The sequence below is a fragment of the Desarmillaria tabescens genome, assembly GCF_030435595.1.
Source record: "Desarmillaria tabescens strain CCBAS 213 chromosome Unknown EV420scaffold_2, whole genome shotgun sequence".
Lineage (NCBI taxonomy): Eukaryota > Fungi > Basidiomycota > Agaricomycetes > Agaricales > Physalacriaceae > Desarmillaria > Desarmillaria tabescens.
The window spans coordinates 392,094-417,408 of NW_026848301.1; the positions used below are offsets into that span (position 1 = coordinate 392,094).

At 48.9% G+C, this 25,315-nt stretch overlaps 9 protein-coding genes across 9 annotated transcripts; 3 read left to right on the plus strand and 6 right to left on the minus strand.

The window, feature by feature from the left end:
- Positions 1–561: 561 nt before the first annotated feature.
- EV420DRAFT_1501317 (uncharacterized protein) lies at positions 562–2,222 on the minus strand. The gene is made up of 4 exons (XM_060471054.1): positions 1,576–2,222; positions 1,520–1,537; positions 791–1,498; positions 562–734 (listed from the first exon to the last, which is right to left on the minus strand). The coding sequence occupies exons 1-3, from the start codon at positions 1,856–1,858 to the stop codon at positions 792–794; spliced, it is 1,008 nt and encodes a 335-aa protein (XP_060338071.1). The 5' UTR covers positions 1,859–2,222; the 3' UTR covers positions 562–734; position 791.
- Positions 2,223–2,871: 649 nt separating this feature from the next.
- On the minus strand, positions 2,872–5,273 carry EV420DRAFT_1501323 (chaperonin Cpn60/TCP-1 family). Its single transcript, XM_060471055.1, has 11 exons — positions 5,219–5,273; positions 5,061–5,167; positions 4,948–5,010; positions 4,815–4,884; positions 4,631–4,761; positions 3,992–4,579; positions 3,762–3,942; positions 3,384–3,711; positions 3,228–3,329; positions 3,153–3,179; positions 2,872–3,100 (listed from the first exon to the last, which is right to left on the minus strand). The coding sequence occupies exons 2-11, from the start codon at positions 5,089–5,091 to the stop codon at positions 2,999–3,001; spliced, it is 1,623 nt and encodes a 540-aa protein (XP_060338072.1). The 5' UTR covers positions 5,092–5,167; positions 5,219–5,273; the 3' UTR covers positions 2,872–2,998.
- Positions 5,211–6,876, minus strand: EV420DRAFT_428476 (DNA breaking-rejoining enzyme). The gene is made up of 2 exons (XM_060482069.1): positions 6,252–6,876; positions 5,211–6,199 (listed from the first exon to the last, which is right to left on the minus strand). The coding sequence occupies exons 1-2, from the start codon at positions 6,761–6,763 to the stop codon at positions 5,413–5,415; spliced, it is 1,299 nt and encodes a 432-aa protein (XP_060338073.1). The 5' UTR covers positions 6,764–6,876; the 3' UTR covers positions 5,211–5,412.
- A 1,099-nt stretch (positions 6,877–7,975) lies between these two features.
- Positions 7,976–8,498, minus strand: EV420DRAFT_1324569 (uncharacterized protein). The gene has a single exon (XM_060468726.1). The coding sequence runs from the start codon at positions 8,472–8,474 to the stop codon at positions 8,208–8,210; it is 267 nt and encodes an 88-aa protein (XP_060338074.1). The 5' UTR covers positions 8,475–8,498; the 3' UTR covers positions 7,976–8,207.
- A 448-nt stretch (positions 8,499–8,946) lies between these two features.
- On the minus strand, positions 8,947–9,834 carry EV420DRAFT_1501325 (uncharacterized protein; the record flags this gene model as incomplete). The annotated part of the gene is made up of 2 exons (XM_060471056.1): positions 9,711–9,834; positions 8,947–9,624 (listed from the first exon to the last, which is right to left on the minus strand). A coding segment is annotated over exon 2 (678 nt), but the record flags the coding sequence as incomplete, so codon positions are not given.
- Positions 9,835–12,679: 2,845 nt separating this feature from the next.
- On the plus strand, positions 12,680–15,448 carry EV420DRAFT_428495 (AMP binding protein). The gene is made up of 11 exons (XM_060482070.1): positions 12,680–13,427; positions 13,481–13,827; positions 13,889–13,909; positions 13,974–13,982; positions 14,036–14,141; positions 14,191–14,349; positions 14,406–14,485; positions 14,538–14,768; positions 14,824–14,971; positions 15,028–15,283; positions 15,337–15,448. The coding sequence occupies exons 1-11, from the start codon at positions 13,139–13,141 to the stop codon at positions 15,431–15,433; spliced, it is 1,743 nt and encodes a 580-aa protein (XP_060338076.1). The 5' UTR covers positions 12,680–13,138; the 3' UTR covers positions 15,434–15,448.
- Positions 15,449–15,889: 441 nt separating this feature from the next.
- On the plus strand, positions 15,890–17,610 carry EV420DRAFT_1501332 (uncharacterized protein). Its single transcript, XM_060471057.1, has 5 exons — positions 15,890–16,359; positions 16,410–16,583; positions 16,634–17,136; positions 17,187–17,285; positions 17,340–17,610. The coding sequence occupies exons 1-5, from the start codon at positions 16,045–16,047 to the stop codon at positions 17,446–17,448; spliced, it is 1,200 nt and encodes a 399-aa protein (XP_060338077.1). The 5' UTR covers positions 15,890–16,044; the 3' UTR covers positions 17,449–17,610.
- Positions 17,611–19,514: 1,904 nt separating this feature from the next.
- Positions 19,515–21,779, minus strand: EV420DRAFT_1501352 (uncharacterized protein; the record flags this gene model as incomplete). Its single annotated transcript, XM_060471058.1, has 6 exons — positions 19,515–20,231; positions 20,627–21,024; positions 21,079–21,159; positions 21,191–21,196; positions 21,245–21,622; positions 21,654–21,779. Coding segments are annotated over 5 exons (1,191 nt in total), but the record flags the coding sequence as incomplete, so codon positions are not given.
- A 308-nt stretch (positions 21,780–22,087) lies between these two features.
- EV420DRAFT_1635076 (uncharacterized protein) lies at positions 22,088–25,134 on the plus strand (the record flags this gene model as incomplete). The annotated part of the gene is made up of 8 exons (XM_060476399.1): positions 22,088–22,310; positions 22,363–22,645; positions 22,695–23,337; positions 23,385–23,478; positions 23,616–23,693; positions 23,755–24,230; positions 24,281–24,383; positions 24,437–25,134. The coding sequence occupies 8 exons, from the start codon at positions 22,088–22,090 to the stop codon at positions 25,132–25,134; spliced, it is 2,598 nt and encodes an 865-aa protein (XP_060338079.1).
- Positions 25,135–25,315: the final 181 nt, after the last annotated feature.

Genomic DNA, 25,315 nt, shown 5'->3' on the forward strand with positions numbered 1-25,315 from the left:
CTAAAGCGCTGTTTTGGTCGTCATCACTGAACGGCTGTCGCTTTGGGTCGCACGGGGGCCTTGCCCTTGTTCTTGCTCTTCACTGGAGACTCGGCCTAGTAATACTCGGCGTGAAGATCATTATGGCAGAAGAAAAAGGCTTACAGCTGCGTTCTCCTTTGCTTTTGCTGCTCGTGCAGGCACCTCGACGTAGACACGATTTCCTCCTACTGCACGGCGTTTGGGCGCCTGCTTGCCTCTTCGGCTTGGTTTTTCGCTTGTTTCACTATCGAAATCTTCACTTTCAGCCTTACGCTTCGACGATGCTCTTGAAGATCTTGCTCTCGTTGTAGCGACCTTGATTTCTTCCGCCTCCTGATCTCCATCAGAGGTCGGGAGGAGTGTCTGCCAAGGACGTTCTTGCACTGAAAGTGGGAGATGGATTTGTGGTAGTCGGCGTGGACGAAGCTGCCTGCTGCTTGCGTGCCGACTGTCGAGTAACACGGGCCATGTCGATGTCTCTCAGATGAGCTGAGAACAAGGGTGGTGGATTGCAATTTTCACGTTCCGCCGGGTCCGATTGTCACAGCAACCTTATTAATTAGGTGACGTGATCACGTGCCACGTCACGTCGTGGCGAAACAGCGGAAATGGCGGGACCGGCCGTCGACAACATTTTATCGAGCACGTAGTATCTACAATATACATCGTGGTACACGAAGTGAAAAGAAAAGGGTGGAAAACCAGATACGGAGCTGTAATGGCTGGGTTACCATCACCTAGAAAAAAAAATGAAGAAAATAATACACACCTTAAAAATGATGGCCAGAATGATGGCCTACATGTGCATGCGAATGAGGGTGAACCGCCGTCTGTGAGTGATTGCCATAGCTGTTGCTATGATGGTATGAATGCCCCGGCGGGCTTACAGGGACATTATGATGAGGTGTGTATTGACCGGCGTATGGATGTGCGCTGTGATGTGAAGGGGAGGCTGACTGCTGTGAGGGACCCCCTGAATTAGAAAACGAGAACGGATTCTGTTGTTGTTGCTGCTGCTGTTGCTGTTGCTGCATGGCGCTGGCCATCTGCTGTGGCTGTTGTTGCTGTTGTTGTAGCGCCTGCGTCATTTGCATCGTCGATTGCTGCTGTTGTTGCTGCATCTGCATGATGTCTTGCATAGGATTATACGCCTGCTGCTGCTGAGACATACTCATCTCCTGCAGTTGCTGCATATTCGCGTTCATTGCATCTTGGTAGTTCGTTTGAGCCTGTTGGGTAATGGCCTGTAGCTGTGCTTGATAGTCAACAGCGGGTACCGCCGCGGGCTGATAGCTTTGATTTTGGAGGTTCGTAAGTTCGTTAATGATGGACTGATAATCGACGCCAGGCGCCTGCTGAGGGACCTGTTGAGTGATAGCATCAATGATGGATTGGTAGTCGGCTCCTGATTGACCCTGCAGAACACCCTGTAGCTGCGAAATATCAAATGCTCCAAGTGCATCTCCAATGTTGAGACCTTGAAAAATGGTCGAAAGACCATCCGAAGGCATCACCACTCAGTATTCCGCCTAGTAAGAGTGTTCAGGGCTGCACTACCAGCATATTTCAGTGCGGCTGTTCCGGCAATTTTCCCCACGTCAGTCAATAAGGATCTATTCCTGGTATCTGAAACCGTTGCAGGAGGTGGCAGAGTCGAAGTGCCTTGAAAAGAACCCGCTGTTGGTAGAGGAGTGGGGGGAAGGTGGGGAAGGTGTCTGTGAGTCTCCGGCGGGGACTGTGGGAACCGAGTTATTGTTGACGGTGATGAATGAGGCGGCGAAGGATTCGGGAAACTGGTGTTCACGGATGACGTTGGTGGCGAAGCAAGTTGAGGCATACTATTACTAGGATGTGCCGAAGTAGGTGCAGTCGGGTAATGTGTAATTGGAGATCGAGAGGGTATTGTAGGAGGTGAAGGTACATGAAGAGGTGGTGGTGGTGCAGATATGCTAGCTGGTGCTGTTCGGTAATGTGAAATAGGTGGTCGCGACGGTATCGCAGGAGGCGGAGGCGGCGAAGAGTTATGCTGTGGAGGATTTGATGGAGCTGCAGTAGGATTTGGTGTCGAATAACCCTTGCTCTGTCCACTGGACGCTGGATCTGGCCGACGTGCAACGAGAGACACTGTAGGAACATCCGTGGGACCTACAGTAGTGCCGGAAGGAGTGGGGTATGTGGACGCGCGTTGGTGACGGAAAGTTTCCGGAAGGAGCGGGGGAGCAGGCGGAGTCTGATGTGTTCGTACTCTGAGAGGAGCAGAACGGCCTGTGTCAGGAAGGGCTGCGTTTTGGGATTGAAGAGTTGCAGTCGGACGAGACGGCTCAGTAACATCTGGAGAACTTGATTGCTGATCACTATATTTCGGAGGAAGCGCGCTGGCATACAACTTCTGAGCAAAGCTCAAAGGTTTCTGTGGGGGAGAAGCAGCGGCCATGGCAGGAGGCGAAGGAGTTCGTGGCACGGATCTATTTTGCGACTGATACGAATCTTCGTCGTCCCTCTCAGTCTGAATATCAAACCTGTAAACATAAGAGTTGGCCCTAGTTAGCTCCCGAAAATCCTACACGCCTCAAACGTTACCAGACGTTTCCCCTTGAACAGATATAAGGAGACAAATTCCAGAAAGAAGAGACAGTTGTGCTCACTGTTCATCGTAATGGGGAACCCAACCTGGCGGCAGCGGTCTACCATTCAGACCATCCAGAGTGCTCATCGTACGTCTATACTGTATAGACGTGAGGAAAGCAAGGGGAAGGTATACATCTACCCGTCTTTCCGACCTTTATACCATGTCCATGAGGGCGAACTGTCAGTTTCCAGTTTGAAACTTGACGTGCAGGGTATATAGTGCCTGGATCCACTGCCACTGCCAACATGAACGCGTCTTATGATTTACTTACGCGTCCAACGACATAGCAATGCGCCCTTTTCAAAGAGGCAGTAGTCAAATTACAAGGAGATACAAACATTCAATCAATTAACCCTCCATCATCTCTTCAGGCGGCGCCCCTTGCCCTTGTTCTCTATCTTTCCGCACAGCTTGCACTACATCGTCTACGCGAAGCAACATACGAGCGGCCTATGATTAAGGGAGTTAGTATAGAAATAGGATATTTTGACCCATTCCTTACCTCAATGGCAGTCTTCAAAGTCTGAATCTGTCCAGAACGTCAGTATCACATTTCCGCTTTGGGGAGAGGTCTTACCTTGACACTTGCTGATTCGTACAATCCGTAAACCTTCATATCAACCGGTTTACCTGTATCACCGTTGACACCCCAGGAGTTTTCGCCACCCGCATGCTTAGCCTATGACAAGGATCATATCAGAAATGATCACGTTTGAATAACCTGAGATTGTACCCTCAGCTCAGTCAAAACTCGGATAGCGTTTCCGCCACTGTTCTGCACCAATGTTCGAGGAATAACTTCCATCGCATCAGCTACAGCTCTGAAGGGCCATCCCTCCACGCCCACAACGCTTCTTGCCTTAGCGTGCAGACCAACACTGATCGCCATCTCCGTTGCACCGCCACCTGGAGCGAGAAGAGGGTTGAACACGACATTCCGCGCGACTGACATAGCATCAGCGAGGTTCCGATCGATCTCGTTGAGAATGTCCTTTGATGGGCCACGAAGGAGTATCGTGCAAGCTTTGGGATTGTTGCACTCTGTCAAAAAAGTGAAGTATCTTGGAATGGAAATGAGATGCAGAAACATTGGATTAAGATACATACGTACTCATCACCAATCTTCTCAATGTTGAAAAGACCACAGCGGGTACCAACATCAGATTCCCGTAGATCCTCTGCTCGGTTAACAATGGTTGCACCAACGGCGAGAGCAATACGATTATTGTCCGATTTTCTCACCCGGCGAATGGCAGAGACATTGTGCTTCATAAAGAAGTGCTGGGCGATGTCTAGCATGAAGTGAGGACATACATTGGGAAGAAAGAAAGTCCTGTATACCTGAGACGCCCTTTTCTGTGATCACCAGATCCGGCTTGAATTCTAGGATCTTGTCGCACAGGAGCCGTATCTGCTCTTCTTCGATAGCCTGAGCTTTCTCCCAATCCTCAGCTTTGGAAAACTCCATGTTGGTTTGACTCTCGCCCTTCTTATACTCCAAGGGACAATCGAGGAGTATAATCCGGGGATTGACGATGCGTCTTCGCATGTTGGGATGTGTGATATCCTTGTTCAGCATAACACCGCTCAACACTCTGCTCTGCTCGATCTCTCCCCCGGGAACCTTCTCCACTCGCGCATAACGCTTGATGTCTACCGTTTTTAGGCCATTTTCTTCCTGGGCAACCGTTCGTACGGCCTGTAGGGCCAGTTTGCACATGAGATCAGACCAGCGCATGACAAATTTGGTGCCAATGGATGTTTTAATAAGTGCTAGCATTTCCTCATCGTTGGACGTGTCGATGGGGACCGATATTCGTTTGATGATTTCGAGCGCCTCTTTGAGGGCCTTGTTATATGCCGAGATGATGACGACAGGGTGGATGTTGCGTTCTAATTGTCCAAGAGACTGCGCAAGAATTTCTCCGGCTTAGAGATATCAGGAAACTTCAGAATGGAATAACGTAGTAGAGAACACACCAAGGATAATGACGCTCGTCGTTCCATCTCCACATTCTTCATCCTGAGTACGACTCAGCTCTATCATATTTTTCGCAGCTGGATGGGCGACATCAATTTCGCGAAGAATTGCATTGCCGTCATTTGTCAGTCTGTGAACAGTCCCATCAACGACAAAACGGCACGAAAACCAAAGAAGACAAACAATATGCCTCCCATAGGATCCAAGATCATTTTGAGCATAGCTTTTGGGCCGAGACACGTCCTAATAACATCTGCAACAGTCTTCAGAGATAATAAGAAGCCGTTGCACCGCGATACAGAAGTAATGTACAAACCTTGGCAGGCAGTGATATTTGAGATCTGAGCTTTTCGTCCTGACTGTCGTTCAGGCGCAGTATCTTAAGAATTGTGTCAAAACAGCAGAGCGAAGAAAGAGAAAAAAGCTCACTCATAACAAAAACAGGTGTTTGCCCAGACATCTTGTAGTATTAGCGTCCTGGAAGGCAAGACGAGAGAATAGGGATTTTCTAAGTTCAGCGTTAAGGATTTTGATGACTAATATACAGAGTAAATAATATTTGGAAATTATTATTCAATAAGAATTACTGGTGTTAACGTCCACTGTGCTGCCAAAGCCACTTCCGTTAAATTATCCTTGAAGAGGGGGTGAGAGAAGCTGCACGTACTATGTAACAGCCTCTCTCTGCGAACGAGAATCCAGAGGATTACGAATCCCCCCAAGAAGATCTCGAAGGATGAGAGATCAACAGTCGGAATCCTCTGGGATCCGACTTCCCCAACTATACATTAATAGATGCTAACCTAGACATGGATTCTTTTAAAGAGCGAAAGTTATCTAAAGAATCACCGATGAATAAAGGCAAGATCTCTTCAATACTTCGCCAATATCTGAGGAAAGCTTTTGATGACCATCGGCCTTGTTTCATGACCACCCAGGGGTCGACACCAGACAGGAGCAGGAAAGTCGCTCCACCAATCCGGAAACTGTGTCCTAGTACGGTCTGCAACCCTTCTGCTTCCCAAATGGAGTTGCAGCGAGTCATGAATTTTTTTCTGTCGAGTGCGGTCCACGCAGTCTCTCCCGAACGAAAGGCAAATAGCGGTGCATCGTCAGGGATATCGGAGTTGACATCGAGATGATGTTGAATCGCGCTCAAGGGATCAGTTGGGTCTGCAGCCGATGTCAAGGTGACCCAATCGCCTTGGTATTTTTTCGTTTTCGTGTAGGGAATAAAAATGCTAATCCAAGAATGATTGTTAGCGGCTGTTCCAGTTGTCCGTGGAGAACGGCGTAAAACGTTACGTGTTGGATCAAATTGAGAAGGTGACGCCAACAGAATCTCTCCGAGCCTCGTACAACCTTTCCATGCAGTCAACGCGGCAGCCCATACAGCGCAGTCGAAGGGGTCTGAGAGATCCAGATGCTTGTGTAAAGTATCAATATGTTTTTGAGTGACGGGTAATTTTGGTTCTTCGGGACAAGGATGGGGGGCGAGCGTATCAGCACCCTTTTTTGTTCGCAGTAGCATATCACCTCCTAACCACGGGGCATTGTTATACTCATGCCTAGCGAATAATTAACTGGGGGGGTTTCCTTGGTATTCAAGAATGCAAATACCATAGTTTAATCCCATCAATCCAAGTATCGATGGTAGACTTTTTAACTTTGCCTGCTCCCATTTCTGCGACAAAAATCGATAGCAACGTATCATCGGCAGGCATTCTTTTATCCTCCGGAATTCGAAACTTGTCGCAAAACTGAGTAAAGCGCAGGAGACCAGCGCCATAGTTCTTCAACGTATCTTCTGTTACTGAAGCCAGCATTACATCTTTCCAAGCTGTTATTAGATGCTGGGGATAGATAGACGATAGGAGAGCAAAGGAATTGATTGAATACGGTGTTTTCCAATACGGAATTCGCTGCGACGCCAACCGGAGCGGCCTAAAGTCAGAAGGTTCAATGCTTGAACCTTTCTTGACACGAGGAGACTTCAAAGTAGGGTCAGGCGATTTTGACGGCACACTGTTACCACCAACTGGGTGCGGCAGACTTGTCGATGCCAGGGACAGCCCTCCAGATTGGGGAGCATCTGCACTGGCAGATGCACGACGAAAACGGATCCTATACATAGGACAAAAATTCCTTGAGCTCCAAAGGGAGCTGAAACGTAATATGGAGTCGATCCTCGTCCATTCCCACCTCGCCACGAGAGATGGGGTCTGCACGATTGTCTTCAGACTTCACATATACTGGCAATAGAGAGATATTGTGAGACATCAATGAATTGGAAAGGCGACGAATGCATGCGTTACGATGAGGGTTACGAGACCTGCCTTTTTTATAAGCATCAATGGAGCTAGAATTGTCCCCATGCACCGGGGCGTCGCAATCTGATAAGCCCGCCGTTGATGCCCACATGGCAAAGAGCTCTAGAGCAACAGTTTCAGCCCATCCGATGTCTCGACCTTCTGCTTTCCAACCTTCCTTCAATTTCCATGCAGCCCAATGGCCACCGATGAGCATACCTATCCCCCATGACGTTGAGGCATCTATCCATGCATCGGTATCACGAACTATTTTGGGTTTCAAAGTGCGGTGGTAAGATTGAACTGAGAGAACATTAAACCACCATTTGGAGTCAGTGATGACCGGGGAGGGGATATGATGAGAGACAAATTTGTTGGGAAATTTGGAGAGGAAAAGGGACAGCGAGGGAAGGCGAGACCGGCCTTCCTTATAAATGAAACAGATGTGCTGTAGAGTACCATGAATAGAAGCAGCCATGTCATATTTGACCGTCCGGTTCTCTAGCGCTGTTTCCAAGAAGGAAGTCAGCTTCGTCAAGTATTTTACCCGCTTCCTCTCTGGGAGGGAGACAGTTTTCATCTTGAGGTCCCAATGGAAACCGACATAAACTGTTTCGTATGCAAAGTCGTGTCCTTTTTCTGTCACAGGATGCCATAAAATTCCCAATGGGGAAGATATGTCGAGAATGGTCGACAGGTCGAAACAATATTGATATTGGGAGGAGCCATCGTGGTGAGTGATTGTTGAACAAGGGTAACGCCAAATATTGAAATCGTCAACCCATTTGAAAACTTCAAGCATGATTAAGATGAACAGGAGGATATCTCTTAAAGCATCAGCAACTTCGCCCTGAATATTTCCGGCAGTGCACAAACCGAAGGGCGTGCAATGGTTCCCCCAAATAAGATCTCGCCAAAATGTGGCAATGTAACATTTGTGCTTCGCTAGGATGGGCGAACATCGGTATGCTTTGACCCAGTCCAGCGCAGCGGCTTGGGTTCCCGGAGGAGCCTTCACCACCTGAAAGACATAATTAGGACATGTACATTTGTCATTAATACAACATAAAGGGCGCAATGGGGCGTCCCGAGTTCATTTAGGGAACTGAACATATCAGATGTTCAATAGGAACACCGTAACATGGAAGAGAATAGCTCTTCGAAAAATTTTGGGCATGGAATGGCCATGGCCAGCGGAATAAATGCGGAATAGCCGCTGGAGAATAGCTCCATACACATAGGGAACATCCCAAGGTTACGGAGAAATTTAGCTCACCGCGTCTGCAAAAATCGCCGCCGTATACCATTTGGTAGGCTTCTCTTGAGCATCGAGCCAAGAATTTGTGCTGTTGCCGCTCTTGTCTTTTGCTGAAAGGTTGTGTACAATTCGAAACTTTGTTTCCTCATCAATAACTGCCATCGGCGCTGTTCGGAAATGGCCTCCAAAGAAAATTTCAGCATCTTCGATTGACAAACCACCATACATCCTTCCTGCATCAATCTCGTCCGTTATGTACTTGTCAATGATGTCCATATATTTTGAAGCCGAGGCAGAATTACGAGGAATGAAATTGGAGGTAAGAGGAGGAGGGGAACCGATGGGAGAACCGTAGATAATGTCATGTACGAGATTAGGGTATTTTTCCTGTAAACCGCACCGTTGGAGAGTATCACGCCACACCTCAGCACGGTAAGGTGTGATGACCTTTTGACCTTCAGTTACGAGGACATGTGGAGGCGCCGTGACCTGTCTCAGCACACAACGAGCAGATGTGGAGGGCATGGTCGGTGGGCATCGTACACTTGTTTGGTCCTTGGACATTGTGACGCAAGCAGACGGGCTGGTTATCAGAGGTGCGGTAGAGATATGTTCCCCTCCAGGCGACAATGAAGGATCGTCCAGGTTTGTTAGGAATACTCTCGCTGCAGGCGTCGGCTTTATGCCCTTTCTTTCCGCAACGGAGGCAGAGGTAATCAAAGCTCGAGCGTTCGCCATCTTTACGAAAGGAATACTGAGATTTGTCAAAGGGCTGAAACCGGGATTTGTTTTTTGTGGTCCTAGTTGGGCCATTGACGGCTGGGATGTATTGAGCAACGGCAGTCTTGATCTCCTGGGCTGTCGTACGCCTAGCGACCCTTTGCACGACGCGGTTCCAACCTTCAATGTACTCTTTCGAGTTAACATCAATAATAATGCCTCCCCTAGTGAAAAATTGTGGTCGTAAATGGTCGCAGTCGAATTCCTTGTGAGCCTCGAATGTCGCCTCGATGTCTGGGTCGGTAACTGCTCGCTGGTGATGTTTCACAAAACCTTCGAAGATTCGCTCTCCTTCACATAACTCCGAGATAAAGCTCAAGAAGTTTTCGTACGCTGCGAGCCATTGGGCCAAGGTCATGTCCTTTTCGTTGGGGAAAGTCGAAGTATCGAGTACTCGAATGTTCGTCGATGTAGCACCTCGTGCGAACTTCCGATACGTTACGTCTCTTCCGAGCCTAATATTCGTGAGCGTTGTGGGAGTAAACATCGTCAACGGTGGTGAGATTCCATTGCGGGCAAGAACGAACAGGTCTTCGGGATATGAGGACTCTACGGTGCGATAACCTCCATTGGCCAAGGCTTTCGCGTCCGCAAATTTGAAGCCTGTCTCCGAATCCTTGGCATGGTCCTTGGAAGCAGTGGACATAGTCGGATTGTTTTGATGAGTACGCACAAGAGAATTCATTCGATCAGCCAGCTCCTTCTCATCTTCATCTTCTGAAACCTCGCTAGCATCATTGGCCTGCCTTCTCCTTTCCGCTCGCCTAGCATTTCTTCCTTTCAATTCTTTCATCATCTGAGCAGCCATTGCTATCATGGTGACGTCGAAGCCCGTTCCTTGATTTGCCGAGCCATGAGGTCTTCCGGATGAGGTTGAGGGAGCATTGTTGGTTTGAGCAGACATAGTGGATGATATGATAAAGTAATAGTATTTCTGGATGACTGAAAGCGCAACGAAGTTGCAAAGTGCGAATAAGGTGCTGACTGCGAACGAGGAGAGTCAAGGATGAAGGCTGATGATGATGATGAAGGTCTGGATTGGTGACCCGCAACACGCCTCGTAGTGGGCGAAGACGCGGGGGTACAGTACTCTACTGCTATGTATGACTGTACCGCTACTCGTTGTAATACTAATCTACTTGTCAACTCTATGGTATGTAAAACTCTCGGGTAAAATTCTATGTAGCTTCGTGTGTTTTAGGTGTCTATTCTTCGTTGCGAAAATCATTGTCTAGGGAAAAGAGATAGAGAATAAATACAATAGAAAAAGAGTAAGGGAAAAGAAACAATGGGGGGGCCCGGTAGCGCTGTGATGTAGTGTTCTATCCATCATCCTCTTCTTCATGCGGCTCTGGTTCATCTTCCCAGAGCGGCATTCCCACCTCTCGCCTTGGAATTCCGGTCTTTGTAAAGGCTCCAGACTCCGCTAGGAACCTTGTGACCGCTTCGATGCCCTCTGTCGTGCCCAAAAGGTCGCACATCACTAGATTCTGTGATCCTTCACGTAGGATCTGTCGATGGTCGTTGTATCGTGGGCAGGATCGTATGATGTGATCTCGCGTTTGTAGTCGCTCGCCGCATTCGCAGTCCGTCGCCTCTGGGATGTTAAACAGTTCGTAGAACTCGCCCATGTGGGCGTGCCCTGTTCTACACTGTACGAGCCTTCCAAACACCTCGCGTGGTGTCTCCTTGAACCTCTGGGTTGGTTTTAGCTGTGGTTTGAGTCGGTTTGCGAGTCCAAAGCGGCCAGTAGGGCTTGTCCTTTCCCACTCCTGTACCCATTTCTTCTGTACTCGTTCTCGCATCCTTCTCCTTGCGTTTGCATATGTGCGCTGTCCCATGTCGAACATTGTACATGCCTCCTTCGCCAAAGCGTCCGCTTTTTCGTTTCCAGGTATGTCCTGGTGGCCGGGTGCCCATGCTACCTCCAGCGATGTTTCTTCGTCCTCTTCCAAGAGCTCCGTGGCTATCTTGAAAAACACTGTTGCATGCTGTTGACCTGGTCCCCGTTTGGGACGTATAATGGAGTCAACTGCAGAGGAGTTATCGGCAAAGAAATGAATGTGACGTACGCTTGGGTGGGTTGCACGCAATCGTTGTACATTTCGTGCGGCCCACGCTAAGCCTATAAGCTCTGAGTCATACACCTCAGCATGGGGTCCTTCAAGGATGAAGGCAAGATTCAGCCCTTCTCGTTTGCTTTGTCAGCACCTTATGAGCATTGCCTCACACGTTCGGCTGATGCTCAACGCCCAGCTGCATGCAAGTGACGCAAAAAACTTTTGCTTTAATCGCTACGGACACAATTTTCTCACCGCTTGTCGAGGCGACGGGATGCACAGATCGCTGTACAAGCCCAAAGCACTTCCTTCTGTGATACGATGTCAAAGCAGGTAAACTGGGATGGATATGCAAGATCTTTGAGCCTGAGGTCGCCGCTGCATAGTAAAAGCAGATTTCTTGCTAACTCTTGCAAGTGCGAAGGATGTTAGGCTTCTTGTGCTGTGGATTAGGATATCACTCGTCATACGCCTCTTTCTCTCGTGGGGTGCCGGTGAGTTCTCGGTCTTATTTGTGGAAGCTCTCTTATCTGCTGGTTTTCCGTAGTATAGACTAAACTGAATTCTATCGGATAGTTACTGGCACCTTCGACTTTGGCAGTCGCCAGAGGTGACTTAACATATCGATGACGACGACGAAGCCACCCCAAACTTGAAGAAGCCCAATGGACGTATAAGGCCGGCAATTATAGTCGTTGCGTGGGTATGCACAGTGATTCAAAAATTTAAGCTTCAGCTTCAGGTGTCATGGCAAACTTGACGATGAAATGCCTCTGGTATCATCGATCATCTAGGCTGTCTTTTCCCAATCCGCATTACCTCTTGTTTCTTGCTCATGTTATACAGGCGGACTATCGATTCCCAGTACCAACATTGTTATTCGATGAGCTGACTCAGTGTTGTCCCTTGAAATCGCAATCTGGCTCTCCAATTCTAGAGGATTCGACGATTTACAGCGGCTTTGGCCCAAGCCTGCGAGGATTACATACACGACGCCCGCTTTTATGATCGCTAGAAATCAAATATTGGAAGTTTACACGATTTATTATCTTAATGCCTGGTCACTATAGCGCCTATTATCGAGATGTTCCCCAATGCGAAATGCAAGACTGAATACCATTGTTACTTCTCCCGGCTCCGTTCCGATTCCTGGATCAAGATTTACCCTTGAGTCAAAGAACAGTTGAATTCGTAAGTCGCGATCGACTCGGATCCTGCGATCGGCCACAACTTACTTATTGCTCTCCTTTCACGAAGACGCACAAAGACGCAAGTGCTCGTCGTTTCAGAGTGCAACGATCAAAAATAGTAAGTTGAAATTATGCTTATCGTTCTTTCTGATATTATACTGGACCATCTACGGCGGTTGAGTTCGCTCCTTGCAACCTTTTTATATACTGACTTGTCGCCAATCAGACCGATTATGTCCTCGGAATTGCAATCACTGATCTGCCCCCGGTATCAAGATATCGAGCGTGTGCCCAGTACCGTGTAGAACGTTTTACCTTGGTCGACCCCAAAACTTATGCGCTCAACCGCTGCGCGACTTTTTGACATATAGAACTATGGAGATCAGACCGGCTATACATCCAGGTTCTGGTCACGAAACACGGTGAAGCCATAGGCAGTCTTTCAAAACTGGCCCTTCCATATCTGAGAAACCTACATGGCTCATCATGGGGAGAGATAACCGGGACAATGGGGCCACCGTCTTACCAAGCTACCCCAAGCCGAGGGTGTATGGCGACACCGTCATATCATGTCGTCCCTTCCCCAGCGAATCAGGGTATGGTGTAGGTGGAATCATAAATATAGCATTCATACGTCTCTGTCGTCAAATGAGGAATGAGGGTGGGCCATCACGACGCTTTCCAATGCAATGCGTTGAACAATGGAATACGAAACTAGCAAGAATAACGGCAGGTGCGGGACGCTGCTACTTAGGAACGCGAGTACTTGCCCGGAGCGGTGCCCGGTGCCGTGTTGCAATCAAATCTTTCGGAAAGCCGCGATCACCCTTCACGATTACGAGATGCTGCATCCCTGCATGGTATAAAACCATGTCTTCGCCCTACCTCGAGTTTGCCTCCCCAAAGAACTATGTCTACGCCAGTGAAGACCTATCCATCACTTTCGCGCTCTGTACCCATCTTCTCTCACTCAATATTCACCCATTTGTTGACCAAAGATGGCGAACTCATCGGAGGACATGCCCCAGAGCTACCCGCGTTCACTGATGCGCCCTCAGGAACGACGATAAATCGTAGACAACTGAGAGACTTCAGTCTCTCCCTTGGGCATGGTCTCAAGAACTTAGGCGCGAAACGCGGAGATACCGTCCTCGTGTTCTCGCCCAACTCGCTGAATTATCCCGTTATTCTTCTCGGAGGTGCGCCGTAATCCTACATTCTTTCAAGGTTCTGTCGTTAACGTGTAACGTAGCTATTTCTGCCGGCCTTCGCTGCACCCTTGCAAATAACGCGTATACGAGCCATGAACTTGTTCATCAGTACACTGACAGCGGAGCCCATCTCGTTTTCTCGACAGAAGATGGCCTTCCGACTGTTCGTGCGATGTTCAAGGAAATTGGTGTCGGTAAAGAGGGCGAGAAACGGATCATCGTGCTCAGCAACAGCTTGGCCTGGGCTGGCGGACCGGACGCCGCTAGCACGCCTGAATCCGCAGGACTTCCACGCATGGAGGACCTTCTTTCGAGCGGCTCTTTGGAAGAGGAGGAGAAATTCGACGGGGATCTCGCCCATGAAACTGCATTCCTGTGTTACAGTTCCGTGAGTACCTCCGGGCTAAATCTTTGGGGATCTATACCTACTAATTCTGGCATCTATGCAGGGAACCACAGGGAAACCCAAGGTAACTATACTACCGTTGCACTTATACCACACAATGCTGATGATCATCAACCTAACCCTTCAAGGGTGTAGAGGTCAGTGTATTACAATACTTCTTTGACGTAAATCACTCATTCAATGAATTTAGACAACACACCAGAATCTCACCTCTGTGGTTGACATCGTCAACGAATCGTATCCCCATGAAATCGGCGGCTCAATGCTCGGTTTCCTCCCTTTCTATCATATATACGGTGGGTTTGATAGTCTTAACAAATGCATCCGTCTCACCGATCTCCCCAGGCTCTGTCATGCTTCTTTTCCTGAATATCAAAATGGGCGATCCATGCTACATCATGCCTCGTTTCGACCCCGTGCAGTTCTGCAGCAATATCCAGAAGTATAAAATACCTGTCGTGCTTGTTGTTCCGCCAGTGCTCGTCTTCCTTTCTCGGCACCCTGGTATGCTTCAATCTCTCATACTCTCATCTCCCAGCCCACCTGACAACGGCTTTCAGTGGTGCAAAAATTCGATTTCTCTGCGCTCAAACTTTTGATTTCCGGGGCAGCGCCGCTGGGTCCTGACTTGACGAAGCAGGTCAGTTCAGGTTCTTCCTTTCATCTAAAGTAATCTGATAGAATCTTGGAAGGTCACTGAGCGCTTCCGTTCCATGGACGTCGACGTTGCGGTTGTGCAAGGTTTCGGCATGACGGAATCTTCGCCGACGACACATCTACTCCCGATGGCCGACGCTGAGAAGAAGACTGGTAGCATCGGTGTTCTGCTCTCGAATTTAGAAGCGCGTTTGGTGGACGAAGGAGTCGATGCTGAGGAGGGTAAGCCCGGAGAACTCTGGATTAAGGGACCAACTATTATGAAGGTACATTGCTGCGTGTCTCTTTCATCGATTTCCCCTGTTTATTATCCATGCTTAGGGATACCTCAATAACGAGGCCGCGACAAGACACACTATAACGGAGGACGGATGGTTCAAGACCGGCGATGTTGCAATCAGAGATAAAGAAGGCCACTTCTTCATCGTCGACAGGGTGAAGGAACTGATCAAGTACAAGGGTTTCCAAGGTAAGTTACTGATGCGTGCTCTCCTTCTTCGTGTTATTCACCTGGATTTTTATTAGTTCCTCCTGCTGAGCTGGAGAGCGTCCTGTTGGGTCACCCCGAAGTTGCAGATGCTGCCGTCATTGGTGTGTACGACCATAAGGAGGCCACCGAGCTCCCCAGGGCCTACGTCGTCCATGCGCAACCCCATAAAGTCACTACCGACGAGCTTAAAGTTGCGTTTGGTCAAGAGGTGGCGAAATCTATCGAATCAAAGGTTGCTAAACACAAGTTCTTGCGTGGAGGTGTTGTCGTTATCGACGTCGTTCCTAAAAGGTGTGTTCTAGCTGTCTATAGCTAACACCCTTGCTGATGGATTCATCTTCCAGTGCTGCGGGAAAGATACTCCGACGGGAGTTACGCGAGCGGGCAAAGGTAGAACTAGCGAATGGCATCGGGGCTATGAGCCCTTGCCCACCCTGTTAAGGCGGACGAATTATTCGGTATTTAAGACAGTCATATTTTTTCTTGTAACTGTATGCATAAACTCAAGCACATGTACTCGCCATAGACATCTTGTCGAGATAATAATATAATATGAACTCTACAAGACGGGTGTTTTCTTGGGTGATGTCGGTCTCCAACGCCTGATCCTGGATTCCATTCAAACAAAGCATGAACAGCATATGTGGTCGGAGAAATGGTACAAGGGGTAAAACATTTATAGAGTAGCATCGTTGTTTTGGGCTGCACTCCCATCAATTTGGGTCTCTAAATCTGCCATGGACGTCGGACAAGATGAGTTTGAAATCATTTTCCTGTAATTTTATATAATGAGTTGTGAATCCCATTCTATATACCGAATAGATACCTTTTGTTCCTTGATGTGACTGTGCAAGAACTCGAACTCGGCTTGGCAAGGAACCAAACAACCAAACATGACGGTGATCGATCGGGACTGCTACGTTTCAAGGACATGAGCGGCAGTACACTCAATGCCAACTCAATACTCAGGCAGCGTCGAACAATTCATAGTTTCAGTAGATGATTATCATTTTTTCTCTCTCTCTTCCCCATGCCCTGGGCTTACAGAATTTATGCATTCTGCGCCTATTGCTTTCGTTCTCATTCTTTCCTTTGGTAAATGGTCTCGCCTCTCTTTCGACGCAAATTCCTTGGTCTGCCCGTCACCATCAGCGCCTCTGACAGTAATGACTCCGCCCCCTGAGCCCATCGTAATTACCATCGTTCTAATGGGCGAAAGCGTCGCACATGAAGGAACCATCGCGATGAAGTCTGCAATCATGCACACGAGTCGGCCGCTGCACTTTCATCTCATATGTACCCAGGACAATATCCCGTACCTGGAGAAGAAGTTCGCCTTGTTCACACGACCAGCTTACGACATACAGGTCAGTACCTTGACTTCTTGTATTCGCTAATGCAACGACCTGATTTGCAGGCAACATATTATCCTCTAACCGCTGAACGCGTGCGCGAACGAGGCCACCGTGCTGGCATAGGAGAGAACTGGAACGTCCTCACCAAGGTCTTTATGCATGAATTGCTCGTAGACGTTGAAGAAACTATATTCATTGATACCGACATGATATTCCTCGTTGATCCTCTAGAGCTCGTATGTGTGCTCAATGCTCTGCTACTACCAGAATTCATGGCCATTTGCAGTGGAACGACTTCAAGCATTTTGAGACCCACACTTTAATGTCATTCCCTACACTCGGACCCACTTCTCATCCCGGACAGATCTGCAGCTGCATCATGCTCATAAACCTTGCTCTCATGCGTGATCCATCTACCATATTCATGCCTTCAAGCCTCCTTCCAGAAACAGAGCAATCCTCTTTAGCCTCTATGCCGTTCGCTCGAGGAATAAGTGATGGAATACCGAGTCCCATGGCCGATGAGATGGCGCCTTTCGATCCCCACAATCCATTCTTCGCCGACCAGGGCATATTTCACGTCATCTGGTATTACAGACCGACGATGTTCAGGCACCTATCATTGCGATGGGATGTCAGCACATGTCGACAGCAACTAGGCTTATCGTTAGGCCATTTTGGGGAGGATCTTGAGGAAGATATGACGGAAGAGGAGCATATTGCACGGCAAATCGCGCTGGACGGGAGCGGGGAAGAACATACGCTCATGAGCCCTGGCATCTTGCACTTGTATGGTGTTCTTGTCCACTCTTTTGCTACGGCCTAACACTGCTTTTCAGTAACTGCCAAGGCGATAGGGATGACATCTGGATTTGGGAAGATAACCATAACGCCAGTGCGAAGTTTGGTCCTGTCATCCCAACCACTTTACGATACAAGTGAGCACCGCAGATCATTCCATTCGCTCCAGCTGCTAACTTTTGTAACTGCAGATGGGTGGGGCTTAATAGGGGAGATGGTTCCGCCAGGGTGCAAACACGAACAGACTCTGATGGCAGGTGGTGGGATGAGCGGTTAGCGGAGGCCCACGCTGCCAAGTAAAAGAGCGCTGTGAACACCGGAACGCCTGCAGCTGCAACTTTATGTATTTTATTTATCTTCGCCGACCAAAAATCAGGACGTTTAGCATTGACGCTTTGGGAATCATTGGAAGCCTTCCATAGACATCTTAGAATATCCATTATGCTTTCCGCTCTCCCTCCAGCCTGAGTCTGTGACCCGTCGTGCAGTGCACGCAGAAAAGAAATAAGCTACATAAGACGATTGAAGACAGGTAGGGTTTCTGGACACAAGGCAAAGGGAGAATCAGCAACAATTGTGGAAAGGGTTTGAGGTTCGCAAGTCTCGTGTGAATAGGATCCTCGACATGACCAAGGTCCTGTGATGGTCTTCAGATGAGTTGGTACAATATTTTTACTTGGAGCATGCAATTATAATAGCACCGACAACGACAAGAATCCGAAACGCGTGAACCTGAAATCACTACGGAGAAACATTGACCCAGTGAAACTCCACTTTGAATTGAGTGGAAAGAGAACAACGGTAGGTTTAAGAGGAGACAAACGAAGAGAAGCAACATGTGGTCGAAAAAGAAAGCTGTAGTGCTTCGCCTTGAAGCCTTCGTGCACCTTGACTTTTCAAAGACCTTCAGCATGACCAAGAACTGTGACGAAAAGGGAAAATCATAATGGGTCACGAAAGTCAAAAGACCACCAAGTCCGATTAATGGTCAAAGATGCTGACGGTTTCGGCCCGTCATAACTATCATACGGTCGTATTCACGGGGACCGGGTGGGTATCTATGCAAAATCAATGTGACTATGGTGCTAAATATAAAATCTGTGTACCGCACAATTACAATACAACTTTCAGAGTACACTTTGGTCATGAAATTGACGGCCTTGTGGGACGACTCTAGGGTTCATTGAATAATGTCGTAGTTACTGAAGTCGTATGAGGGTAAGTTATTCCATTCTATCATAGAGAGCATATACGGACCTCAGGAAAGTCGTGTTCCCCCTATAGGAATGCCACACAAATACAGTTGTTGACAACTACATTGCACAGTGTTGCTCAATATAACGTCGGTATGTATACCGCGGCCGTAGCGTGTAACCGAACGTTCTGTTTTTCTATTCAAACGTGCGAACTTGCGGCCGTCTACGCCAGTGACAAACTTTGGAATCTAAGTATGGGAGATAACCTTTGTAAATAAAGCCACAAGGAGGAAAAAGTACCTATTAAAGTGGATGCCTTCGGAGGCACAACGCCTCCTTAAATAAGCCATGAGCAAGAACAAGTCACCCCATAATGTCGTCATCCGGACAAGATTTGCAAGGGAAAAAGTGCTATGTCGTGTTTCGTCCGAACAAATCAACTAAGTTTCGCAAAGGCTCGTGTATTTTGTCCACTGGACGTCAGAACGGACGTCTAAACGATGCCGTGTCATGGTCCGGACATTCTGAGCTGACTTCGTGAAAAGATTCAGCGACAACACTGGCTCGCATTCTTCAGGGCGACCCGCAGTTCATCCCCACTTAACCAATTTTTTCAAAGCAGGTGAGAATGCCATGTCAACTATCCAGACAACCACTAGGAGATTTGGCAGAGGGGTTTTATCCAGACAAAACCGACTGATTTTCCCGTTTCGTGTCCGGAACTTTCTGGACGGATTAGGCATCCTGACACGGCCTCCCCAGGGCTCCTCCAAGAACCTATGTCTGAATACCCGAAGAGTTATGAAATTCCAAGGCTAGCGGCAGCGCAATACTCTACAAAAACACGATAAGATTAGCATCAACGCGCAATCATGGAGTTGAGACGGCACGAAAATCCTAAACGTCCTTAGTCATGTATCACGGAGCAAAATCCTCAACTCCCACTTTCATTTCGGCGAAATGAGAGCGAATGTCGGGAACAAGACATCGATAAGTATCCGTCTGTGGTAAGAAGACCTTCCATTAACGTCTTTCTGTGTGCATGAAGTGGAACATGTTACCAAGATCAGGACCCTGCCGTTGAGACGCCAAGGTCACCCGGGGCGTATGCTTCATACAAATATCGATTGCAAGTGTATACAAACAATACAAATGGGCACAGTTACAACTGGAGTTGAAGGAAGAAAGAAGAACGAAGCAGATAAGGAACCATTTTCACCAATCACCGCCATCTTGGTCAGCGCCATCTTGTAAACCATCTTGGTATGCGTCCATTTCGTTGTCATTGATAGCATCTGCGAGCAAAGCTCCACCGAGTAGACCACCGGCGCCTAAAAGAGAATGAGGGATCAAAGCAGGTGACAAGACGGAGGCGATACGCACCGAGAGCAAGGGCACCGCCCATGCCGATACCACCCGACTTCTTTGGTGGCTGTTGTTGGTAGACGGTTTGTTGCGGAGGGTAGCCTTGGTTGTTCTGCTTTCCGCCTCCAAAGAGACCGCCAAGTAATCCTATGGTAGATGGAGGAATTAGAACACATCAGTTAAAGCTGTGAACATCACCGACCTTTGCTTCCCCCACTCTGCTGTTGCTGGCCGTACCCGTCCTGTGGGTACCCACCATACCCTTGCGGCTGTTGTGGATATCCACCGTAACCCTGTGGCTGTTGTGGGTAGCCGGGGTTGTAGCCACCGTATTGCCCCTGGGGATTACCGTATCCACCATAGCCCTGTTGCGGCGGGGGCTGGTTGTACCCCCGATTATCAGGAGGCGGGGGGCCGGCTGGAGGACCGTACTGGCTAGGCGGGGGGCCGGCGGCCGGCGGCGGCCCTAGTGGATGGTTCCATGTAGTAACTGGCGGCTGAGCATGGGTATTCACGTAGAACCTGTGCGACAGTCAGTGACCCCCAGAAAGATCGAGAGCGGCAACCGTACCAAGTCTTGTAACTGTAGAAAGTGAATCTCATCGATCGTGATAAGCGACAGTTGAGGACACTTACTTGCTGTCATACTGAGAGATCCAGCCAGGTGGTAGCTGGCGGGTATCTGGGTTAACTTGGGGCTCGCTGCCGTACGACGGAGGCTGAGACATTCAGAGGAGAGGTAAAAGATGGTCGTGGTCAATGAGAGAGCCTTATAAAGCGTCCGATTTTGCTCCCGGCACCGCATCATGCAGCGTCTCGTGATCTCGCTGTCGCTAAATAGTCAAAATGTTAAACAATGTTAAGTACAGCATAAGTAGAATACAAAGATTATTAGAAGATCATACATAGTCCAAAACACGCCCCTCTCATCACGCCCTCTTCTTCTTGGTCGTCGCGGTCGATGCAGGTGCCGAAGTCTTGGCTTTCTTTGGGGCTGGCTCTGGTGAGCTCTCCTCCTCAGAACTCTCGCTGGAAGATGATGACGATCCTCTTCCTCTTCCTCTTCTTCTTCTTCATCACTCGAGCTAGATTCCACAGGAGGTGGTGCCGTCGTTGACTTTCTGGGCTTGGGCTTGGCTTTTTCCTGCTCGCGTTCCTTCTCTTTCTCTTTCTCTTTCTCCACCACCTTTTCCTTCTCCAGCTCGCGTTCTTTCTCTTTCTGCTTTTCCTTCGCTTTCTCGGCTTTTTCGTCCTTCTTCGTTTTCTCCTTCACCTTGTCGGTCGCCTTTTCTTTTGGGGCACGGGTAGTCTTGCTCTAAAATACGTCGTCAGCAGCCAAGAAAGTGCGCATATATGCAGAATCGCAAACCGTGGCAGCAGGCGCTGAACCTTCTTCATCCTCGCCATCGACCTTCGGCAGCGCCTTGTATGCAGCCATCTCTTCTTCATACTTTTTGTTCAAGGGCGTCATGCTGATCAACATATGTCTGCAACAAATGATGAGAGACGAACAATTTGGGAAACGATCACCGCACCTGTTTTTCTGCCGCCGTCATTTCTGACCACATTTTCGACATCAGGCTCGTGAGCTCTTGGAATGTGATGTTGGGGTGTTCGAGCTTGGTTGCCTTACGCATGTCATTCTGGAACAACAGGTAGGTCGAGGCAGGGCGTCGGGGCGCGTTGGGATCTTTCGTCTTCACGAGGCGCTTGCGTTTGCCATCGACAACAGGCTCTTCTACGTCAGAGTGCTTTCGTTTGCCCTTAACGGGTTTCACATCCTCTTCCTGTCCGTTACCAGAAAATGCAGCCTTGTATGATGTGAGGTACGCCTCCGAAGTCTCGACGCAGTGTTTCATCGACTTCACCAAGTCTTCGAGACCGCGTATCATCTGCACAGACGTGTTAACAAGCTAACATGACGCGTCAGTGAAGAGAATATACCTGAAGACGGTCGTGTTCCAATTTTGAAGGGGCCATGGCAGATCCCGAGTCGGCGAGTCAACGATTTTTTTTGAACCTTGCTTAGCTTTGCTTAGTTTTTGAAGCCTTGTTCAAGGTTCGTTTATAGGTCTCACCATATTTTGTTAGGTTTTGTTTTGAATCGGAGCTCAAAATCTGACTTTGAAATAATTGAAGCGCCGCTCTAACGACCCTAGTCGCCCGTTTGGCTCGCTGTTGGAGCCATTCGACACTCAAAAGGCGTCGCACGGACCAGCTACCACTGCGAAAGACGTCAATAAGGCCGTTGTCGAGCAGATTGGCACAATTGGCGGCGCGCAGAGCGGTCCTTTGTGCTTATTTTCCTCACTAAAGGCGTCGTAGTTGTCTTACCGTCCATAAGACTCGGTAAGAAAAAGGAAGAGAAAAAAGTCGCGATGGACCCAAATTATTTCAGTCAATGGATTTCACCGCAGCAGCAGACCCAAATCTTGACCGAACCGTCGCAGCAGACTCGTCATGAACGTCCGACATCGTCCCTTGAAGACTGGTCCAAAGAGCGGACAGCGTCGACAGGGGCGTCGACCTCTGCACCGACTGTAACGACGACAACGGCGCCAGCGACGCTAGATTTCGCCGATATCATGGGTGACATTGCCGGTGCGTAGCGTCCAGGGTGCTCAAGCTGTTTCTGTGACACTTCTTCACACAGCCACAGGCTCACCTTCTGCGCTTTCACCACAATCTGCGGCGTTTTATCAGTCCTTTCAGAATTACTTCCAGGCGCCGTTCAATTCGATACCTTACGGCTCCACCTGGAATGCCCAGTCGACGCCGACGGTACCTTTGTCCAATTACTCCAGTCTCAATGGCGCAACGAGCGCAGGCCCCTCGTCCTCACCAACTCCCCAGCCAGCAGCCCAGCCCTCCCAGCCGGCACCGCAACATTCACCTCCACTGCAAGCTCAATCACCGCCCCAACCGATGATTATCGAGTAAATCATCATATCTTTCATCAACATCACGGGGCTAACTTTCTTTCAGCCCGGCACTGACAACGCTCAATGGCGCAGCCACGAACGGCCTTCAACAATACTCCCAGCCTTCTTTTCAACCTCAGCAAGCACGCACTTCATACCCATTCACGCATCTTTCATTATCACTCAGCAACTCCAATCCATATATGTATTCACATTCGTATCCACAGCAAATAGCAACAGCATCTGCACAAGGGACCCTGTCACCCCAGGCCCTACACTCGCCCTCCCAGTTAATGACGACCATCGTACCATCACAATTCTACGGCAAACCCCAACCGTCAGGATCTCAGCCCACACCGCCGGCAGCACCCCAACCAGCACCTTCTCAGCCGCCAGGATCCACCCCACAGGAACGTAAACAGCAATTCCTCACTTCGATCAGGCCTCTGTTACAAGCGTCCGCGTTCACCGGAGCCCAGGCCGTTAACACGTTGGCATCTCGTATATCAGATTACGGTCCTCAGGACGTCGATGCGGCTACACGTCTCGAGATACTAACCAAGATCCGTGACGGTGCAGGTAATCACTATTTTCGTGCCTGGTCCGAAAACCCAACAGCAATGGATATCTCTCGCGAGTGGCTCAAGTCCGTACTCGCAACAAAGGACGATAGTACCTTAGTTGAGACGATAATGCCCCTTTTGCATGTGAGTGTCACATGTGGTAGGCTCAAAGTTTCTCACAGGCTTCACAGATCATCGATCGATTACCGCTAAACATTGACGCTTTGAAAACGTACAAATTGGGCAAACTGATAGTGAAACTGTCGAAGGACCCACCTTCTCCGGGTGAGTTGTGTGTTTCTCTGCCTAATGCAAGTGGACGTGTGCCCGACGTGCATATGGCATTTCTTTTAATAGTAATAGGCGTGCGATGAGATAAAATACATGTATCTAACTTGTTTCTTGTGTTCTATGCAACGCAGCGATCAAGGATATGGCTTCGAACATCGAACGAAGATGGCGTCAGATCGTTGAAGTCGCGAATGACACGAAAAGCGAGGGTGAGTCATGTCAGTTTGAAATGCTGAATATTTATTAATGCTCGATTTTATGTTGGTTTAGAACCGAAGACGAAGAAGCGGAAACTGGAAGTACCTGTTAGCAAACCTTCTGCTGCACCCGTGAAAAAGGCCGCAGTGACTTTGGCCCCCGCAAAGACGGTGACGAAGAAGGTGATGGCGCCTGCGGCGAAGGATGCCAAGTCGGATTCATCCTTTTTCTCTGCACCGAAACCGAAACCGAAGCTGCCAACATTCAAGAAGGCGCCGGTGGTGAAAAAGGAGCCTGATGCAAATGTTTCGCAGCCACTGTCTATCGACCCGTTCCAGGAGGCTCTCAAGTCGATGGCAAAGAGTCGGAAAGAGTCTCCCGCTCCTGCCCCTGCTCCGACGCCACCGGCAGCAACGACGGGTAGCCCCCCGCAGGCGGGTCCTAGCAAGCTTGGTAAGAAGAAGAAATCGGTGTCGTGGGCTCCCGATAACGACCTTGAGTCGGTACGGTTCATAGAGAAGGCTGTCTATGATGACGATCCCGTAGATGTCAGCAGTTCGCTTTTCAAAAATCTTACTTTAAAATTAATATCCCATAGGGTATGCATACTGCACACAGCGCACGGGAATTGGAAAAGGGTGAGGGAGCTGCACTTCATCAGCATGTGTTTGAAGAGACGATTGACTGGTCTGAACCTCTGTGTAAGCGTTAAAGACGTCTTAGCTGCGCGTACCACCTGACAAAGTGTGAACAGTGATTGACATACCGGTCGATATCGAAATACGGGCACGGGGAGAGGCTAGTGAGGAAAGGGCTACACAAGAACAGCGAGAAGAAACAGCGTTGGGTGCGATGTATATGACTACGGCACATATTCCCCCATCTCCAGGCGAACCGGCGAAGCAAATAGCGGATGAAGAAGTCGATAGAGACGTGCAGATGATGACGTCGGGACCTGATGTCGAAGGCATTTTCTGGAATAATGCCGAGGCAGCGCCATCAAACCTTGGAGTAGCGGACCTTGTTGCGCAATTGGCGGGCACGATGGAGACGCCGGCGGCAGTGCGCTTGAATGGAGATATTAATGTACCTCCTGTTGACGCATCTGCATTATCTACTCTGGGACCGGAGCAGCTACAACAACTTCTGCAACAACTGAATCCAACACTGTTCGGGAATGGGAATGGGAATTTCGGCGGTGGTGGTGACCAGAATTGGGCACAGCAGCCGGGGGGATTTGCCGAATATGGGCAGGACGACGCGTCGGACGGCTGGCGAGGCGGAGGAAGAGGGGCGCGTGGAGCAGGACGGGGCCGTGGCCGTGGTCGGGGTGGACGAACTGAGGATGGGTATAGACACAATAAAAGAAAACCATGCAGTTTCTTTCAGGCAGGAAGGCGAGCATTGAATCAACATATGTCTAAAATTGGACGGAGACTGATCGTTCCGTAAACAGATGCAAGTATGGGGATCAATGTGACTTTGCACACGAATACGTGTCATGACAAACGTGGAAGATGGCTAGGATATACGGGATGGTGTAGTCTACTACTTATTGCAATTTTATTTTAATCCACTATACACTGGTAAGAAAGGTTAACAATGCTAGCTGATGCTCCTTCGGTCATTTGAC

Bases quoted from the DNA above. Each gene is read 5' to 3' on its own strand.
- EV420DRAFT_1501317 (XM_060471054.1), bottom strand. From the start codon at position 1,858: ATGCCTCAACTTGCTTCGCCACCAACGTCATCCGTGAACACCAGTTTC.
- EV420DRAFT_1501323 (XM_060471055.1), bottom strand. From the start codon at position 5,091: ATGTCTGGGCAAACACCTGTTTTTGTTATGA. The intron at 3,330-3,383 runs GTACAATCTCAG...TCCTTGTCATAG, and splicing joins GAGTTTTGACTGAGCTGAGG to GCTAAGCATGCGGGTGGCGA. The intron at 3,101-3,152 runs GTAAGGAATGGG...CCTTAATCATAG, and splicing joins CTTTGAAGACTGCCATTGAG to GCCGCTCGTATGTTGCTTCG.
- EV420DRAFT_428476 (XM_060482069.1), bottom strand. From the start codon at position 6,763: ATGTATAGGATCCGTTTTCGTCGTGCATCTGCCAGTGCAGATGCTCCC. The intron at 6,200-6,251 runs GTATTTGCATTC...ATTATTCGCTAG, and splicing joins ATTGATGGGATTAAACTATG to GCATGAGTATAACAATGCCC.
- EV420DRAFT_1324569 (XM_060468726.1), bottom strand. From the start codon at position 8,474: ATGGACATCATTGACAAGTACATAACGGACGAGATTGATGCAGGAAGG.
- EV420DRAFT_428495 (XM_060482070.1), top strand. From the start codon at position 13,139: ATGTCTACGCCAGTGAAGACCTATCCATCACTTTCGCGCTCTGTACCC. The intron at 14,350-14,405 runs GTATGCTTCAAT...AACGGCTTTCAG, and splicing joins CTTCCTTTCTCGGCACCCTG to TGGTGCAAAAATTCGATTTC. The intron at 14,769-14,823 runs GTACATTGCTGC...ATCCATGCTTAG, and splicing joins AGGGACCAACTATTATGAAG to GGATACCTCAATAACGAGGC.
- EV420DRAFT_1501332 (XM_060471057.1), top strand. From the start codon at position 16,045: ATGCATTCTGCGCCTATTGCTTTCGTTCTCATTCTTTCCTTTGGTAAA. The intron at 17,137-17,186 runs GTATGGTGTTCT...ACTGCTTTTCAG, and splicing joins AGCCCTGGCATCTTGCACTT to TAACTGCCAAGGCGATAGGG. The intron at 17,286-17,339 runs GTGAGCACCGCA...TTGTAACTGCAG, and splicing joins CCAACCACTTTACGATACAA to ATGGGTGGGGCTTAATAGGG.